At 34.5% G+C, this 20,863-nt stretch overlaps 3 protein-coding genes across 12 annotated transcripts; all 3 read right to left on the bottom strand.

The window, feature by feature from the left end:
• Nucleotides 1–3,190: 3,190 nt before the first annotated feature.
• LOC107624948 (uncharacterized) lies at nt 3,191–4,723 on the bottom strand. Its single transcript, XM_016327442.3, has 2 exons — nt 4,445–4,723; nt 3,191–4,128 (listed from the first exon to the last, which is right to left on the bottom strand). Exon 2 carries the CDS (start codon nt 4,081–4,083, stop codon nt 3,427–3,429), a length of 657 nt encoding a protein of 218 aa, XP_016182928.1. The 5' UTR covers nt 4,084–4,128; nt 4,445–4,723; the 3' UTR covers nt 3,191–3,426.
• A 2,659-nt stretch (nt 4,724–7,382) lies between these two features.
• Nucleotides 7,383–11,979, bottom strand: LOC107624949 (Pentatricopeptide repeat (PPR-like) superfamily protein). Of its 9 annotated transcripts, XM_088504846.1 has the most exons (5): nt 11,738–11,979; nt 11,394–11,462; nt 11,126–11,223; nt 8,859–10,086; nt 7,383–8,483 (listed from the first exon to the last, which is right to left on the bottom strand). In XM_088504846.1, the coding sequence occupies exons 4-5, from the start codon at nt 9,604–9,606 to the stop codon at nt 7,705–7,707; spliced, it is 1,527 nt and encodes a 508-aa protein (XP_088360972.1). In that variant the 5' UTR covers nt 9,607–10,086; nt 11,126–11,223; nt 11,394–11,462; nt 11,738–11,979; the 3' UTR covers nt 7,383–7,704. The 9 variants fall into 9 exon arrangements, with proteins under 9 accessions (XP_088360972.1, XP_016182930.1, XP_016182931.1 ...); XM_016327444.3 differs by having other exon boundaries at nt 7,383–10,086; XM_016327445.3 differs by having other exon boundaries at nt 7,383–10,086; nt 11,126–11,219.
• Nucleotides 11,980–12,652: 673 nt separating this feature from the next.
• Nucleotides 12,653–20,062, bottom strand: LOC107624950 (uncharacterized). 2 transcript variants are annotated; one of them, XM_088504842.1, is made up of 9 exons: nt 19,849–20,062; nt 17,507–19,688; nt 16,746–16,887; nt 16,553–16,635; nt 15,537–15,772; nt 15,271–15,357; nt 14,941–15,040; nt 14,063–14,276; nt 12,653–13,961 (listed from the first exon to the last, which is right to left on the bottom strand). In XM_088504842.1, the coding sequence occupies exons 2-9, from the start codon at nt 19,535–19,537 to the stop codon at nt 13,009–13,011; spliced, it is 3,846 nt and encodes a 1,281-aa protein (XP_088360968.1). In that variant the 5' UTR covers nt 19,538–19,688; nt 19,849–20,062; the 3' UTR covers nt 12,653–13,008. The 2 variants fall into 2 exon arrangements, with proteins under 2 accessions (XP_088360968.1, XP_088360969.1); XM_088504843.1 differs by having other exon boundaries at nt 16,746–16,884.
• Between the last annotated feature and the right edge of the window lie 801 nt (nt 20,063–20,863).

Below are 20,863 nucleotides of genomic sequence, written 5' to 3'. Positions count from 1 at the left end.
TAATCAATGTTATGAATTTAAATCTGAAAATAACATTTTGAAGGCTGAAAATTTTTACCTTAAAAAAATTAAAAGAAGCCGAAAATACTGTTAATTATATAAAATTTTATTATTTTCATGTTTTAATAATTTATTAATTAATTTGTATTTATTTTATTATTATATACTATAAGTATTTATTAAAAAATATATTGTGACAAGTAAAGATTTTTTATTTTATTAATTTGTAAATATTTATTAAAAATTATATTTTATATTAGTATTTATGTATAATTAAAAATATAATTAATTTAAAAATAGGTGATAAAATTAAACTAAATTGAAAACATTTATTGAATGAAAGCCTTATATATTATCACTATATAATAATAATAATAATAGTATATGATATTAAAGTGTTAGTTAGTTCCCAGAGAGATGGAGAACGTGCTGGAGCACAGAAGATGCGTGGAGTGATGACCACAGTAGGAAAACATCGCTGGAGCATGGAAGACCCACAGACAGATTTCGAACGGAATTGATGTGAATCGGTCAATTCTGGACAGTCCAATTGCAGGTCCGGTCCGCACTCTCATCCAAACTGTTCAGACTATCAGTTCTAGTCGGATCCAGTTTTGATAGTTATGATATTTGTAACGTTTAACTTTTTTAATATTTTTGAGTTTTTCCTCTCACAGGGACATTGATTATTGCATCGTGTAAACTACTAAAATGATATCTGAAAGTTTATATTCCTAACAAAAATAATTCTAAAAGTTGTTAACAACAAATAAATCCCTAAAAGATTTAAAAATACGACAAAAAAAATTAATTATTAAATATATTAAATATATATTCTAAAAAAAGACTTTAAAAATTAATTTTTTATGTAATTTTTTGCAAGCATTACTAAAAAAATTAGTTCTTTTATCCTTAAATTTTAGTAATTTTATGTCAAGTGAATTTTTTCTTAAAAAAATATTTTATTGTGAATGATCACATTATTTTGAAAAATAAAAAAAAAAATCTAAAGATCAAATTTTGCTCCAAATTTTTTGTTGCACCTTTTAAATATTTATTTAAATATTGTTACAAAAATTCGGAACAAATAGATAAATTGTTTGCTAAATATAAAATTTTTTTGTCACTTATAAAAAATATAATATTTATTGGTTATATTTGTTGCATTTTCAAATTATTCAAGAATTAGTGTGTCGATAACATTTTTTAAGATCTTTTTGTCAGTGACGGAATCTTTTAGGAACCAAATCAGTAATTTTCTATTCTTGACTTATTGCTCTTATAAAAAACAACAGATTATTTTTCTTTTATTTTCTTTTTCTTTTTTAATGAAAAAATTTGTTTAGGTCTTAATATTAAGAGTTCTTCACAATAATACTATTATATGAATAGTGAAGTTAAATTAAAATACTTAAATAATGAGACTTCTTGAGTCAAACTTTTTTTGTGTTTTTAGGATCATCTAATGAGTTAAAATCATGAGAAACTCTTGGAGAAAAAAATAATTGAATACGATTTTTGTTTAGAGACATATAATTTATGAATTTAATAGAGATATATAAGTTATCACTTTTGTTTCATTTTTTTTGTATAAGCAGGAGTTAATTTAGATCTCTTTTCTTTCCTTGACAAAATTGAGAAAATATAAATAACCTTTGGTCCGAGAGAATAGGTGAATTAAGGAGAGTACATGAGTCAATAGAAGTAGATAATATACATCTCAAAAATAATCATATCTCTTGACTATATTGATGAATTCTAATATTTAAGCAAATGATTACTCTATTTTAGACCAAAAATAGTCATCAATAGTTACTAGGTTATAGCCAACGATATAAACTTAGTTTCTTTATTTGTTAATTTATTGTCCCTCTTTCTCATTTTTTTGTTCTCTTTCTCCTCCCTTTAGTGGGTGAAAATTTTCAGGAAAAAATCATGTAACAATATAGTAGGTATAAAAGAATTTGATTGAGAAAAGAATTTGACTATATTGTTTAGTTGATCTGTTTCTGCTTTCTTCCAATGTATGGTGGCTGGCTGCTGGAGCTTTGGTTCATTAGAGGCAGTTTCCAACCAGGTTCATAGTTGATCTGCTTCCCACAATATCACCCTTTTTACCTACTCTTTCAAAATATTAGCCGTGAAATACTATCTTTTGTGTTTATCTATTTCCATGGTTGTTATTCTTTGTGATTGTAAGAAATTAATTTGATACACTAACAAACTATTATTTTGTGCTGATTCAAAGGAACGACCTACTGCTGTCATATTATGTTGTCACTGTTCAATTTTACTGTTGTTTTTGTTAGAACTCTGCATTGCTATCCTTTGAAAGCTCTCTTGATAATTTAAATTTTTTTCTATCAATAAGTAGGTGACAACTGAGGAAGAAGGTTTTGTTTCAGTTCTCTATTTCTCTCTTTCTTCTTTTTAGCTTCTGCTCTTTAGTACTATTGATTTTTTATAAATTTTACTCTTTTGAGTTGTGAAGCATATTAATCTTTGAACTATAATGTGATTGTATTTAGTGGCATTGATGTTGTTGTTGGATGATTTACTTTTAAAATTAAATCTTTCTAAGAAACATTTATGTCATATGATGTGATATTGCACTAATTTTCGATAGATGGACTGTCCTGACCAACAAATTTTCTCATTCTGATACTAACAATGTAAAAGAATTTTACATGAACAACCTATCGTATATTACTATATCAACAAAAATTTCAAACATAAATATCCTTCAACAAATCAATATTTGCACAACTCACTTAAGGAGCAACAAAATTTAGAGGGCTGGGTGATTATGACTCATGGAATTTTCCATGTTTAATGAAGGGATTGTTTGTACACATGATGTATAGAATCCTGTCTAGACTCACACACACTCCATCGTTCAATCCAAATGAGATTCGTATGACCATATCTCATTAAATGGTGAATAAAACGAGACAACATAATGTTAGCTACATATGCTTATTATGCTCAAACCTAATGTGAGCTGTTAATGCTAAAATTCATGTGTCCATGGATAATATTAATGTGAGTAAATTCTATATATCCAAGTCTTGTTCCACAAGTCAATTACACACACTATATTAGATTAATAGATTTCATATATAGTGTTTCATAGAAAGATTGCCAAGAAAAACCAATTTTCTCGAATATGTATACATGTGAACATCAGCAGTAGGAAAACCACTTTTATTGACCTCCATGAGGAGTGATATGAAGGATAATTTTCAAGCATAAATCAAGTTCCAGATTAAGCTAAATTAACACACATTAACACAACCACTACCAAAAATTTTTGTGGTATCCTAGGATGACAATATGAACTTTTCAAACTTTCAGATAATTTGACAAAAAGATGGTGAACAATGGAAGAAATCTCTTTCCAAAGGAACAACAAAGATAATGTTACCTTCATTCCATGACAACTTTTGCACCAAGAGCTTTCAGTTTCTCTATAATCTGTTCTCCTTCTTCCTTTGAAACACCTTTCTTTATAATAGAAGGCGTTTTCTCCACTAACTCCTTTGCCTCCTTCAGGCCTAAATCAGTAAAGCCCCGGACCTCCTTGATGACTTTAATCTTGGAAGTTGCTTCATACGACTCTAATTTCAGTTCAAATACAGTTTTTTCCGGCTTCTTCTCCTCCTCTGCCGCAGCTGGTTCCGCTTTCATTGACGCAATTCCAGCAAGATTTGCAGTTCCTGGTTTCAAAAATCCCACGGTAGGTAGCTCCTTCATGCCCATCTTCTTCGTCATAATATGACCCAATTCCGCTGCTTCAGCTACGGTTAGAGATGCCATCTCATCAACAAGCCTGAAAACTCTCTCTGATGGAGGGTTGTGTCGAGCCGTAAGATCAAATGTTGCAGGATCAAAATCAGCCGGGAGACTTCGTTGCTCGATTTCCACCTCCTCAACATTCTCCTCCACCTCTTTTCGTGCAATTTGACCAAAATTTCTTGACAGTACATTTGACTTACTAGCATTAAGCCCTACTATAACCAACCCAAGAGGTTGTCTGCATAAACCTTGTGGTAAACAATGCCTTAATCTTAAAAGTGTTTCCATTCTTAGCTTTCACAGTGCAAACTTCTAATCCAGTTAACAAATATCCTGAAAATAGAGCACAACAAAAACAGAACATTTTATTCAAAGAATCTCCTTCTCTATCCATTTATCACAATCGGTTGACAACTCTAGAACCTTGTATTACTATCATAAACAATTGACATGCCACCGATACACTTGAATTATTTCATTTCTATCAGTAACATAATCACTCATGATAGTGATACATTGTGATATAATCTTTATTAATTGAAAAATGAAAGGTTAACCATGAAAACCGTTAGAGAAGTACTAAAATCGAGATGCTGGAATTATGGAAAATCAAAAGAGAAAGTAATTCAAGAGTACAGATCGTTCATACCTGCCCGTCGCGTCGCGGCACGGCGGAGGAGGAAACGAAGGTCATTCGGAGCACGGAGGAGGGGCGAATCTGATGGCGACGGTGAAGACACCGATGCGTTGGGTGTTGGAGAAAGAATAGATGGAAGATGACGGAGAGGGCGTTACACAAAGGGGAGCTTAGGACCTGAGAGCAACGGGATTGGGTTTCTGTTAGGTTTAGGAACAGTGAGTTGTAAAGGGTAAATTACCATTGCCACCCTATGAATTTAATTCATCTTAGAATGATAATAAATATTAAATAATAGAGTAAAGTATCGTTTTTGTCCCCAATATTTGGGGTAAGTCTTATTTGTATCCCTAACGTTTAAATCGTCCTATTTATATTCCTAACATTTATAGAAGTGATTTAATGTTATCCTACTATCAATTATACTAACAAATCAGATTATATTTTTCAATTATTCTCACTTGGATGCATTCATTCTCAATTAGGTCTCACTTGGATGTGTTCGATTTTAATATTATACATACTATTTGTATTTAGATTTAATTATGTCCCTAGAAAAGTGAATTATGTAAATGTTATAGGAATTAGTTTCAACTTTTGATGAGCTATTTTTCGGAGTAGATCATCGATTCTATCACAGATATTTGTATTCTAACTTCAAGAAGAGATTTTCAAAACTCAAACTAAAGCGTTCATAATGTGTAATTGACTGCAGAATAACATTGAATCACTTTTACAAACGTTAGGGATACAAATAGGACGATTTAAACGTTAGGGACACAAATAGAATTTACCCCAAACATTAACGACAAACAATATTTTACTCTAAATAATAATATGGCTATTGTTAAATATTGGTGTATTAATAAGATTAATCAAAATGTTAAGCGCCTTACACTCTAAATGCTCAAAATAATTCATACAAAATTTATGAATCAATTTAGTTTTTAAAATATTCATAGACTCATAAGACCATTGATTCTCGTTAATTTATCTCTAAAATTTGAAATTAATTTAAATTATCCTCTAAAATTTTAGTTTATCCAAATTGAATATCTAAATTTATAATGGTAACTTTAGTCCTGAACTCATTTTCATTAACGACATACCTTAACTTATCAAACGGAATAAAACAAAATAATATTGTTTTATATTGAGGTCTAATCTTTAACGAAATGATATTATTTCACACGAATGATGTTAAATATATTTCTTTTTTACTAGTGATGATCATAAAACGAAAATGTTTTTTAATATTTATTCGTAGCAAACAACATCATTTTGTTAAAGATTGGACACTATTATAAAACAATCTTAGTTTGTTTTATCCGGTACCAAATCAACTTATTGTTATAGGAGATGAGCTCAAAAGCTTATGTAAAATATGATTGTAAATTTGACCAATTTGAATCGATTCAAATTTTCAATTTAAATCTGAGTTCAAATTTCAAGAGTTAAATTGAGGATTAACTTCACCACTAATATAACTTAGATATCAAATTGTGTTGTGAAATCGTACATGTACCAAATCGATTCATACGTAATCAATAAATTTGAGCATTAACAAACTAGTTTTTCCCTTATATTATTAATTTGCTGACAAATTCATCTTATTTGTCAAGTTAAAAATTGATTTTAATTTTGGAATGAGAAATGTTGCCAATTGAGCTACAAGCTCATTAACCATCGCTAATGCTCATGGGGCTCCTCCAATCACTATTCACTAGCACCTAAAAGCAAGTCAAATAGAAGATTAAGTCTCAGTTTACTAGTAAACAAGCGGCAAATCAAATATTAAAGTCCAAACTTAGTACAAATTCAAACTACACTTTTTTTTTGTTTATCTATCTTGTGCCTTTACATGTTAAGTTTAATTATCAAAAGCTATGTCATACTTTTTAAGCACCCAGATAGCTACTTACTATGGAGACAGTAGAGGAAACCACACCTATTAGTTACAATAATATTAGTCAAGGCTTGAAATCATACTATAAATTCAAGAAAGTGCATCAAAGGACAAAGGATAATAATACATCAGAATCTGTGCCGTATAAATCAGTACGAGAAACGATCCAATGCCTATCACAGAAGGGAACAAAGTTCATAGAAGATGTCTTTGATATGAATGTTAAGAAACGGAAAGAAACTAATATTGATGCGAATTGAAGAACAATTTCAGTTCAAATGCACGAGCATTTTGTTCTTGAATTAACTTTGCAGATTAAGAACCAGTCAAAACTTTAGGATGAACTCAAATGCAGATATAAATCAGATGTGCTAGTATGTTTTTCCATAGAAGCTCACTCATATTAAATTTCAACCGATGACTGCACTGGAACATCATGTGTGGCTGCTACATGTAAACAAACCATAGAAAATAATTCATGAAATTGATTAATGATTCACCAACAGGGAGGTGCCCTGCTGTGTTTTCAGTGATTCAAAACAGAGGAAACCAAATGATTCTCAATAAACTAGTCAATACACAGCTTAATTCCACTACTAGTAAGATAATGATTGCAGAAAAAGAAAACATGCACATTGGTAAACCATACTTTGGTGAAACAACTTGATTTACAACTAAGCCCTTAATGATCAGTTTCTTGATACTCTTCCATCCCTGTGCACTTGATTGAAGTGATGTCCACGATTTCTTATCCCTTCTCCGTTACAAAACATTTAGAATCTGCTTCATCGGAACTTAGAAATTTCACACATTTTTATAGGCCCTTGTTTTAATTATGGAAATAAAACATAACAGATAGTATAATGAACATACACAGTTGGCAATCAAGATAGTTCACTATCTTCAACAGCACTAGTAAGTAATAAGCTCCTTTAATAACTCTGGATCAATTCAATATACCATGTGGAATTTTCATAGATAGACAAATTTCATATAAAACTACCATAACATTTTCAGAAATATATCAAACAATGAGGCAAGAGATTGGCAGATAGTCAAACGGTAATTTTTTACCAAACAAAAGAAAACTTAGAAGCAAATACATGAAAGAAGATATATGAGAAGCCATGTAAAACTTATCTGAATTTCGAAAAAACAAGAAACAAAAGATTCATATATTACCCAAGACTGGCTTACATTATCCCAGTATCCAAAACCTAATTTCAGTAACACAACAGCTGGACTTCTGACCCCAGGCACATTGATCTTCTTGTTTCTGATTCAAAGCCAAAATCACCATCCATGAACTGCCATCCTGTCAAAATTGTCAAACCAATATTCCACTGGCTCATTGAATCTACAGGTTCTACTTATGTTCCCCAATTTCATGATGTTGGTTACCATGAGAGGAGGGTTTATGGAGGCTACCAACAAGAGCAGCATAAGCTCTATCATCTGGTGTTAGTCCCATTCCCATCATTTCATCATACAACTTAAAAGCTTCATCTGCTCTTCCTTCCTTGGATAATCCTGAAATAACTGATGTATATGTTGCAATATTCCCGATTATACCCTTTGCTGACATTTCATTGAAAAGATTCAATGCCTCATCTACCCTTCCAGCAATACACTCCCCATGTATTAGTGATGTGTAAGTATATACATCTGGCAGTAATCCCTTTTCTACCATTTCAGATTTTAGCATGTGAGCTTGCTTCATCTTTTCGTTCTTGCTGTATGCATCTATAAGGGTATTGTACGTAACAACATTAGGTACCTCTCCCCTTTTCTCCATATCCCTAAATAACCACTCAGCTTCTGCAAGATTTCCTTCCTTACAATGTATCTCAATAAAAGTAGTGAAACTCACAACATTCGGAACCACTCCTTTCTCTAGCATTGTATTCAAAGTCCTCTTGGCTTCCTCATATCGATGCACTTTACATAGCCCACAAGCAATAATGTTGTATGTAAACACATCTGCTTCGATTTCCTTCCTTGCCATGATATCTTGCACCCTCAAAGCCTCATCTATCAAACCTCTTCTACAATAACCATCAATCATTGTATTAAATATTACTATATTTGGGTCAATGCCTTTACTTTGCATCTCTTCAAGCAATATTTCTGCAGCCTCCATTTGGCCTACCTTGCATACACCACAAAGTAAGGCCCCATAAGTATGTGCATTAGGAAGGATGCCTATCTGAGTCATCTCATCAAACAAAGCGGATGCCCTTTTAATGTTTCCTAACCTAGAATACCAATTTATCATCGTTGTATACACATGACTGTCCATTTCTAAATTTCGTTCATGCATTTCCTCGAATATCTTTTCAACTTCCCCTATATTTCCTAAACTCGCATACCACTGAATCAGAATACTATATGTAGCTAAACTATGAACAACTTGTTCCTTCTCCATTAATCTCAATATCTCATCTACACCCCTTTGATCCTTTCTTCTAACATAAGCATTTAACAATGTATTATAAGTGAACACAGTGGGTTTCACAATACCTTTACCAGCCATCTCAGCCATCAACTCCTTAGCTTTCTCAACCTCTCCTCCCCTACACAGAACATCAACCACAAGTGTCAGAGACTGAACCCTAATTTGAATCCTACCCGACTCGAGCATTCGATGAAAGAACCTACGACACAAATCCAGCTCACCACATTTCTTCAAAGCAAGCAAGAGTACAAAACAAGACCTCTCCTCTATCCCCAACCCCATCATCTTGGCATAATCAAAGACTCTAAATGCCTCTTCAAACAACCTGTTATCAGAACACACTCTGAACAGCATATCAAACAGCTTCTCTGCAAAATGTGGATCAAGTTCACCAACCAAAGAAACAACCCCTGGAATGGGGCAACAAAGCTTACCATCAATAACAACAGAGCTCAGAATGCTCTTCATGGTGGCAAATTTTCGAGCCTCAAAAAGTCTGGAAAGGAGAATCACATGGGCCTTAATATCAAGTATATGAGTAATATTAAAGTTTCTACTTCTAAGGAAGTTGAAAAATGACAACAAAGAATGAGGAGGGAGATCGGGGTTCGAAAGAACATGGTATGTAACATTGGGAGTGATGCATGAGATCATGGACTGCAGTTCTCTATCGGGTCTAAAATAATTGGTGGTATTCGAAATTAGGAGGTTTTGGGTTATCTTATTGACAAGTTCAAGTTGAAGCTTTTGTTGGTCTGAAGGAAAAGACAAACCTTTGTTGAAAAGTCTCAAAAGAGTCTTCTGAGAAGACATTGAATTAAACCACAAAAAAAAAAAATTATTGAAATTGTTGCAATGAATGGATTAAAATGGTTTTATAGAGAGATGAAGTTTTGTTTTACTGGAATCAAAGAAGCTTTTGAGATTGTGGGTTGTAAATTTGCTTCATTCTTACTCCGATAGGATCCCAAACAGGAAGAACACATATTACTTGATAGGGGTGTACATGAGCCGAGTATAAACAGGTTTGTTCTAATCCAGATCCGGCAATACGGCCCTAAATATTCATCAGATCTATTTTTAAGACTCTAACCCAAACACTAGGTCCGATGAAACCCCATCACTTTTGGGCCACAATTATACCAGGTGAAAACCAGGTCTAGATGAAATCTCATCACTTCGTGGCAGGAGCAGCGGCAGGGTCATATATGGTCTATGTCCATAGCTTTGTTTTCCTCATTGATTTGTGCAATACAACTAGGTTTTCCTTCTCCCATTAGTCTTCATCTAAGCCTGCCAAGCAAGGCAAGAACAAAAAAAAATTGACCAATTTATAGATGCCAAGACCAATAACAATTAAAGGAAAATCTGGTGGAAGAGTAGAAATAGAGTGAAACTTTTAAAAAATGAACTACATAATTTTACCTTCCGACAAAACATACTTTAAAAATGTTCATTGCCCTCTAATCTCTATCACGTCCTCTTTTCTTATTGGGCTCAAATTAAGAATATAATTAGAAGCCATTCAAGCAAAGCAAAGCAACACAAATTTACTAGTACATTATATCAATAAACTAGTTATCATAACCGAACCAGTAATCGAACCATTCAGAGTACTGGGTCACTGGTTCAACCAGTGGGTCATGGTTGAACTGGTTGACCCGGTATCACTTAAATAAAAATATAAAATCATAAAAAAAAGTTCAAATTAAAATTTGAAATACATATTACTACTGACACTTTAACAATAATCAAGTCTCAATTCCTAAAAATAACTAATACAAAAATAGACATTAAATCCAAAGGACATACCCATTGTTGCTTATGCATTCCTTCACTTAATTTGAAACACACTTGGTAAACTCAATTACCACTCAAAAATTATGATGTAAACAAGTACAGACTTTGATATAACAATACAATACAGAAAAAAATCAACAATGATATTAAATAAATAATCAAAAGGCATGGTGATATAAACAAGTAAAAGGACTTTGATACAACAAAACAAACACTCCATAATAGCATTCTCTTCCACAGAATTATGATCCGCAAGTTTATATTGGTCACTTCCAAACTTAGAAATTCAATGTTTCTTCTCTTATTATATCCACATAGATTTACACACAACTTATAAACATCACAAACTTTTCCTCTTTTCATTATCTAATAAATCTAGATATTGCCAATCTTGACATGATCATCACCACTGATGAATTCACAGGCAACCTTGACCATGATAAAAATTCCCTTGACCCAATCATCTTCCTACTTATCACTATTGATAAGCTCAAAACAATGCACACAGCAGCAGCCAAAGTAAGCAACACACCTGAATAATTCCCCCCTGAACAGCTTTGGAGAACAATATGAGAACCATCCTTTCCATCAATATCACCATGAGAGTTATTCATCTTCATAACCTACTATCTAATCAGTATAACTAATCATCAATTTATCAAATAAGCATCAATTCATCTAAACCAATTAGCATCAATTTATCTAAAACTACATTAAAACTGAAAAATACTAAGCATAAAAAAATTAATAGAGATTAAAGACTAACTGAAAAAAAAAACAATAAAACAAAAATCACCTACAGAAGCAGAAGTAGAAGTTGAGTCAGGAAAGGAGCAGCTTCGGAGTTCTGAGCTTCAGAACAGCCACACCTAAATCAACTTCATCATTACAATTACAGGCTAAGATTCTCTAAACAGGAACACTTTATTCTTAAGACATAAACCTAAAAAAATTAGTTAAAATTATGGTATCAACCCTTCAACAGTACCATTAATTTGATCAGAAAATTGATTAAACTTCAGTTACCGCAAAATGACAAATTAATTAATTAGGTAAAAAGAATGCAAGAATCTGTGAAGTGTGGAGTGCGAACCACGGAAGACAGGGCCAAAGGAAAAACAGGGGAATGCAGCCAGGGACTCACCGCAGCTGCTTGGCGACGGAACCGGCGAGAAGGAGACGACGTCCGAACCAGGGCTGGCAATTGCTGGTTGCTTCTGTTTCTTCTTGCTGAGCCGGCGACGACGAGACCAAGGAGGGCGGCGACACGCGAACTACGGCGGAACGCCAGCGACTGTGAATGAAGACAATGAGAGAGTTTGAGAGTCAGGGTGTCGCTGGTCGGCTGGTGTGAGTGAGAGCTTGAGAGGCGGATGTGATGTGTGAATTAGGGATTTGGGGCAGTTTAGAGAGTGGCTCGACCCAAACAGGTGACCGGGTGACTGAGATTTTGATCGAACCGGCCGAGGCGAACCGGGTTTGTTTACTATGCAATAAATAATTCTAGACTAACTGGTTTACTTGTTATCATCATCATACAATAAAACACATTGCATTATGCCATTAACTTCAATAACCAACCTTTTAACTTGGAAAGAGCTTAATCTCAATTTGCTCAGCAATACAACGTAGATAAAAAGACCAGATTAGACACTTAGCAGGTAAATACAACATCATCTAAAACTTTATTTTACTTAGAGTTAAATGTTTTAAATAATTGCAGAGTCAAAGTAAAGTGAGAATTTTAAGATGGATGAAGGTAAACTTTTTAGAAAGGATTAAATATTACAAATTAGATTTAAGTATTATTAAATTTTATTTCTAAAATAAATCAATTATAATGTGGAAATTAATATTTATATTTAATGCCTATTAAATTTATGCCTTTCATGGCTCGTATTGATGTGACAATATGGAATAAACAGAAAGTGAAGGAAAAGTTACCAATCGCGCTATTTAATTTTGAATTGATATAGTTGCCAATTGAGCTACAATCTCAAACCATCACTACTGCTCGTGAGGATAATCACTATTCACTAGCACCTAAAACCAAGTCAAATAGAGGAGTAATTCTCAGTTTTACTAGCAGATATTGTATGAAATGCAACTAGTGAAACAGAAATTTTAAGACTAGAATTAAAAGCACTACCATTTACATCACTTTGGCTATTAGCCTATTACCATGGGCAGCCAAACATACATAACCCTATTGGCCACCCAAAAAAATTGACATCTTAGACTAAAGATTGCCCTTACAACATTCTTTTCCAGGACACTTCCTCAGAATACTTTTGTTATACTGACAAAAAAATCTAGTCAAATTACCTTTCCAGAATGCACTGCTAGAAATAACCTAAGTCAGTGAATAACCCCAAAACAGATAACCTACTTAAGACTACAAATGGAACATAGAAGTCAACTGGCTTGGTTTGACAGAACTATCACCTCAGTACTACTGCAAGAAGTACTGCCAGCACCCACAGAAGCACAGTTAAGAGCTACGCTAGAAGCAGTGTTTGGAGTACACAGGGTCGGAGCATTGCCCTGCGGATTTTGATCGACCTGCAAGTCGTGCTCCGGTAGCCCTGGTGATCCCTTTGTCAGATGTTCGTCGTTTGGATTTCTGTCTGTATCAGCGGGAAAGGAATCGGCCTTAACATCTGTGGATGGCTTACTATTATCATCAACACAATCCACAAACTTCTCACATAAATCAGAAGATACAGGAAAGGATTGGCAATCTTCTGTATCTGTCTGGTGCTTAGGTGGTTCAGTTGGGTGTACTTCGGCTTCATCAGAGCCTGGTGTGGTTACCACTTTGGAGTTTGTTTCGCAATTATCGGGACAATCTTCAGTGATGTCCTTTGACTGAAGGTGCACCGAGTCATTGGTTGTAGGAACTGCTTCACCAGAGTGACAACCATCTCTAAGACATTCTGTTTCCTCATAAGTATTGCAGCAGTTGTTTGATTGACCATCTAAATCTACTTGCTTCTCATCATCGTTCAGCTCGACGCAATCAAGACTAGTATTCTTACGTGTACCGGCGTCTTCAGTTCCATCATCAGGGGGATTTGCAGTGCTTATGTCTTCCACTGGCAAATTTTCATGGCAAACAACTTGGCATGTGATATCTTCTGGACATTTATCATGAAGTTTAGTGTTGCCATTATTGTTGGGTAAGTTATTCAATGAACCCTCAGGAAGAAGACTGCCAGATTCAGTAGGCATGGTTTTATCCATCATCTGGTCATCATTAGAACAAGGGATGTCGGCAGAATTGTTCATTGACTGAGATCCAAATGATTCTGCCCCTTCACAATTATTTGCCACCTCGCCTTCTGTATGATCTTTCAGAAGATTGGAAGCTGCAAGAAATTGCATGGAGCAATTAACAATGTTGAAATTTTCAGAGTATGAAAGAAGAGCAATGGCCATCTCAAATCATACATGAGGACCCGCAACATACCTTCTGCAGTAATCACAGTTTCCTCAGCAAACTTATGCTTCAACATCTTCTTCTGCAGCATATCTACATGAGGGAATATCAACAGACTCATGCTCTTTATTATTTTCTTGTTTTCCAATTCAAGCGGCTCAAACCCAAAAACAGAAGTCCAAGTTTCTCTCATTTCTGAGATAGCTGGTATGACCAATAATTCAACATTTAAAGAGCTAAGTGCCTGAAAATAATCATAGAAACGGAGGATTTTAAGTCATCAAAGTGAGAAGAAGGTCCAAAGAAAACTTGATGAAATGAAAGAACAAAAGGATTTCACTCTACAAAAGCACACATAATAATTTACTAACATAACGTATCATCTATCAAAGTGAAACATTATTCTGCCCAGAGAATGGCCATTTAATGTTGGCCCTTAAGGGCTGAAAGCTCCTTTTTACTTCGCCAAATTGTCAATATGGAAATAGAAGTGAACTTTTTAGACTAGTAACACTTGCTAGTGTTAAATGGTACATATTGCTTTCTTTTCAAGATACAGTGTAAGCAAAGGACTCCATTTATTTGCAACACCGCCAGTGTTCAGAGACTGAACGTAGAGCATCTACTAAGATTTACTTCATTTTCTCCACTTTCTATGAATAAAGCAAAAGGAAATAATAGCATCCCCAACATAAATTCTGTTACCTAGCTACCCTTACCTCAGCAGAATTCATGCCTTTCGCATTCTTTCTCTCAGTCATACTTCAGCACTTACATGTAGGGTCTCTAATGCTTGGCTCACCCCACCCCCCCCCCCCCTTTTTCTTCTTCTAAATAATGAGCAAGGCTCTTGATTAAATTCTCTGCAACCAAACCTAGGGATAAAAATATAACAGTTTCAAACTTACACATTCAATGCCATTTAGAAGCCGGCGGCACATCCCTTGTCGCCTATACATAAAACGGGTCCCAATAAATGGCATCTCTGCTAGTTGATTTCCATGAATCCTATTTGATAAATAAAAAAAGTAAGTCATCAGAATATAAAGTAAGCTTTCTTCCACTGGCCAAAAGGGAACTTCACAATGTATGGTGGAATACATAAAGAAGATTAAATAATTAGTTGTTTTCACCACCGAAAATATATTAATTCCATACCAAGGCCTCGCTGCATACATACTGGCCATTGTCCAGTTATAAACAGTGAAAGCATTCATAAAATTCAAGCATATATTTACCTGATAGTTGCAGTAGCAACGATTTCATCCCCTCGCTCGAGAATTGCAGTAATGAATCCACTATAGTTCAGACGTTTGAAGTTTGACCTGACAAAGGTAAAAGAATAAAACTAAAATATATGATATTATGAATGATATGATACCAATCCATCCAAGGAAAAGCAGGCACACACAACTTAAGGAGAATTCGGTTGCAAAACACAACCACCTAGGCCCACCCCAAGAAAGGCCATTAAAATGACAGAGAAGTGGTCATGTAACCTTACCCACAATTATATAGAATGCCATGGATCAGATTAATCCCGCTTCTCTCATCAATGTATGGCATGAAGCACTCATCCATTACCGATAATGCAACAGCCAGCTTGGAATTACGTTCAATTATCTCAGGTTTTGTCTGAGAAACATCAAGGGCAACATCTGATCTCCGAATTAAAGTCAAAGAAAATCCATCTTCAATTTCACGCTTAACCCCAAGAAGCATTTCAAGCCTCTCTGATAACTGGAAGAGAAGACAGTAAAACAGATTAACTTGATTAAAATAATAATAAATGTCAACAGATGACAAATTCCTTCAATAAGGATACCTAGAAACGAGGGCTAATAACTGAAATGAAAACTATAGGTCTTTGTAAATCAGAAAGGAAAGGATAGCCTATAGAGTACTCTAATTCAAACACAACCAATTGCAACTGCAGAGTGAGACATATTGCCTGCTCACAGACTTGTGGGCTGTAAACCACACTCACAAGAACATGCATCATCTCTGTTTATCAATGAACCTATCATATAAAACCTAGCTTTGTTCCCCATAAATGTTCCATTTCTCAAATTTTACTGAAATAAAATCTAAGCAAATATGTAGTCTCTTGCAAGGTACTTTTCTACATGAATCAGGCAAATTCAATGTAAATAGAATAATCAAAGTAAAATCTATTGGAAGACATAGATTTTACAACTAAAAAAAGTTGAATACTGTGTATCTCTCAGTTTAACGAAAACAGTAAAACCCCAAAGAAGCAAGTTACAGATAATGCTACTTACTCATGCCAAAATAATAGGATTTACATCAAAAGCTGAGTTGTAATACAAAATAATCCGATCCGCATTAAAGAGGCTAGCAAAAAAACTATTTACATAGCAGCAACTACTTTAAGTCAAAAGCTAAGCAAAACTCCAGTTACTAACTACTACATAATAATAACCTAGCATCAACCAAGCAGACTAACTAAAACTTACACATAGCGACCAAGATTCTAATGCATTAAAAACTAGATCATACCTCTTGGCATCTGTTTCCACAAAAGGAGGCATCTCTGGAATCATCAGGCTTGGCACCATTTTCTTCTGCACAGTCTCTGTGGTCTACAAAAGATTAAAAAAACTTATTCATTTCTTACAGGGAAATAAAACATTTCATCTTGGGAAATGATTATCACAATTAACAAAGGGATATATGTATGCATAGTAAATACATTTTGCTTCACATAAACGGCATGTGAGTAAGGTTGACATAGCAGAACCATCTTTTTCATCTGTCTGATTTGAACTACCACCAACCGACCCGCAAAATTTGCAACAACAATATACACAGTGCCAGTCACCGGATGGGAACTTCTGCAAGCAAAAGAAAGACATAAACTTTATTTTTCTATCTAAACATTAAAGTGAACTATCTGCCATATGCAAATATTTCATGGACACATCCGAAAACTAGAGAGTATTAGACATAATAACCAGAGTTCCTCATCACTTCATGATGGGCACCACAAATTCTGAAGGCATATCCAACACAAGTTTGCCAGCAATGAAATTGAGAATTTGATATATTTGATCTTTCTTAGGTACTAAGCAATCCAAGGTATAAAAAAAATGTTCTTCAATGCTAAACCATAACCGACTGGCAAGCATAGTTCATGCAAATACACCAATACATCAACCAGAACAAGTTGATTGAGAGAGAAAGGAACAGAGAGACAGAGAAATAACATAAAAGAAGGAAATAAGAAGACACTGAAGTCGAGAAAACCAACAAAATTTGCACCAAGTTGGCTGGAATCCAACTTCTTTTTCTGAAATCAGAAAATGGCCAGACAGAAAGGGGAAAAATGGATTGATACATGAATATGAATTATTTATCCTGATAAAAAATTCAATAGAAATAGTACTGTTAAGAGATATTATATTAAAATAAATTAAACAAAAATGTCCACAAAAAAAGCATCAAGATACATACGTTTATATCCAAGCAACTCTGGTGGAAGGTTGATGGGCAACCATCACAGCAGATCAAGTCTCCCCCATCTCCACAGACACCACATGTGTCATCATTTGGATCCTCGCCAGCAACATCAACAAAATGAAAACCTTTACGTTCACACTCATCCTGTTTATTCCATGAATCTAGTAGGCATTGCAAGAGGGAAGTTCCTCCCTCTATGTGTATATTTTTAAGTGGATCAGAGTGTTTGATTCCTGCATGAGCTTCAAAATCTGAAATCGTTATGACTTCATTACAGCAGCCGCAATGAATGCCATCTCCTGTGATCTTACCGTCCAATAACACATTGTTCTCTCCAAGTTGCATATAATGAACCTTCCCATCTTGCAGAATTGTTCCCAAATCTATCATCCATGCAAGTACAGTTCGTTTTCCGCAGTATGGTACATATCCATTAACTTCTGAATCTATATCAACCTCAGCATTGCGAACCAATGGAGCACCTCGCTTCTTGCTTTGTGTTTTATGTCTCTTATGATCCCTGACCAGACCTGACACTTTATTAGGCAACATAACATCTGTGTCATCGTCCTCTGTCCATTTCCTTTTCATTTTCCGCTTCGCAGATTTACCCATGCCTGCATGCGAACCTGCTTTTCCTTTCTTCCACTTTTTACCCTTCACCCCATTTTGCATCTTTTTATTTTTACTTCCTCTTTGCTTTTTCATTACCTTGGTCAGCATTTGGAAATCCGCTTCAGGTATTGGTGTAAATTCAAAACCTGGCCCATATACCGTTCCTTCACCATCAGCAGCTTCGTAATGTTGTTTAAGCCTATTGTAAGCCAAGGTGATAGACCAGTGTGTCTTACCATCTAGACTAACATACACGGCATCCTTGTATTCCCTTCCATTCCTAGGTCTATAATCAACTGTCCAGCCAGCAGCTAAAATCTGCTCCATAATCTTTTCCCTGACTAACTGCTTTTCTTCCTTCCTTCCTTCCTTCCGCATTTTTTTCTTCCTTCCATCCTTTCCTAGTTCTTGCTTTCTTCCTTCCATTATTTCTCCGCTTATTCCCTCACAAACCCCATTGCTCTCAGTTTCCAAAAACTTCCCTAATTTATCATCCTTCACAGGAGAAATTCCCTTCGTTTCTAGCTCTTTCTGAGAAGATCTCCTTGAGCTCCAATAAGCAATCCCATTTGCTTTGGCACCAACCGTTGCAGTTAAACCTTTTTTACCTTTTCGACGGCGCACATTGACTTTTCTATCATGCACCATTATTGGGAGATGGTTTTGTCCATGAACCTTGGGGGGTCTACCCCTCTTCCTTGGAGACTGCTCAACTAGCTTATCCGGATCTTCCACCTTCACTTTAGGAGGCCTCCCGCGCTTCCGCTTCTTCTTTCTGCCATTCACATCCTTCTTCAGCTCAACCTTCTCATTCCCACAACTCACCATACCTAACTCGTCTGATTCTTCCAACTTTACTTTCCGAGGCCTCCCACGCTTCCGTTTCTTCTCCAGCCCAACCCCCTTATTCGCACAACCATTAGGAACAAAATCATCATCATCTTCACTATCCTTCTTGACTGTTACCCTCCTAAGACCACCATGTCCCCCGCCTCTCCCTGAAACAACTACACCACCACTATTCCCTCCACTGCAAGGTTTTTCATTTTCTGGCCTCTTTGTCCTGGAACGCAACACTCGACCACCTATAGTTACAGACTCTGTCAACTCTTCTCTCTCACTCTCTACCATCCTTTCAACACCACCATCTTCACAGCCCTCATTGCCCCCACCCTCAACTGATTCAGCATCCCCTTTCCCACTAGTACTAGCACCCAAATCAGCATCACATTCTTCCTTCGCATCTCTTTCAACGACATTATCCTCCTTCTCCGCAACCACTGACCCTAACACCTCCCCACCAACCTGCGAACCTTCACCACCTAAATCGAAAGGAACACTCTTTACACCATCACCCCCGCCAGCACAAACATTCCCCAATCGAGTCTGAGATCTTAAACCCTCTCTCATTTCTCAACACAAAAATCCCTAATTCCACAAACACCTAACAGTTACACTTGCAGTACACTGAAAGCAAACCCAGTTAACACACCAAAAACCCATTCAAATCAAAACCCACACAAAAACAAAGGTCTCATAGTGCAGAAGGTAACCAATTCCCCTGCAAGAACCACAGTGTATTTCACAATAAGGGTTTCCTTCTCAACAAAAACGAAACAAAAAAAAAAAAAGAGAACTTTACAGAAAAAAGAAAAGAAAATTCAAAAGGAGAAGTATCAGTCAGATCAGCATCGAAACGCAGTGAGAGGTTCGAAGCTTACCAATGCAGAGAGGAATCGGAAGAGAAGGAAGCCTAAGAGTACACGCGACGAATCGGAGGTATAAGAAGAAGAAGAAGAAGAGGCATGGCGTTTTGGAATTTGAGGTTTTAGAGTGAGAAAGCATAGAAAGAGACAAAGAAAAAACAGAGAAAATATAACGAGAAAAATTGAAAAATTGAGAGTGAAAAAAATGTGTAATTTGGTAAGAAGAGAGAGAGAGAGAGAGAGAAAGAGGAGAAGACCCTGTACGAATACGGTTTATAGGGCGGTCTTAAGTCTTAACTCTTAAAATGTTAATTCTTAATTGTCTTTTTTTTTAATTAATTTTTTTATTAATATTTTTTATTTATTTCTTTATTTGCTTTTTTAAACTTTATTTTAGTTTTTTTTTTTATAATGATGAGTACTGAATACGTTATTATAGACATAGACAATAGAATACAATTTGAATATTTTGGTTATATCCAGTGTATTTAAAAATTGGATTTTTTGTCTTTTTAATATAAAACTTTCTACTTAAGCTCTTTAAAATAATATAGTTTAGACCGTTGAGGCGTTTATTATCAAATATCAAATTGTTAAATTTTCAAATCGAAAGTTCTTAAATTCTGTGACATGTGTAGAAAATATTTTACAAATGGTTAATTATGTATGCATTTAACAAACATTTATTATATATTATATAGAATTTAATTTTGATATATTTTTAATATAAAATAATTATATATGTATATAATTATATAATATTATATTAATAAAAATATAGTCACCAAAAAATATTAATAAAAATATCTATTTTTTATATTAATTATATAAATAATCATAAAAAATAACAGATGTGATTAAATAATTATATAAAATATTTTAGTATTAGTATACTAAATACAAAATTAGTCATTATATTGTGTATATATGCATATATTATTTTATATATTTTTAATATATATTTAATATTTTAATTGTATTTATATAAATAATTAATTTAAAAATATTTTTTATATGCACATAATATGAT

Source organism: Arachis ipaensis, chromosome B2 (genome assembly GCF_059453495.1).
Source record: "Arachis ipaensis isolate K30076 ecotype BB chromosome B2, ASM5945349v1, whole genome shotgun sequence".
Taxonomy (NCBI): domain Eukaryota; kingdom Viridiplantae; phylum Streptophyta; class Magnoliopsida; order Fabales; family Fabaceae; genus Arachis; species Arachis ipaensis.
This window is presented reverse-complemented; position numbering and strand designations above follow the sequence as displayed.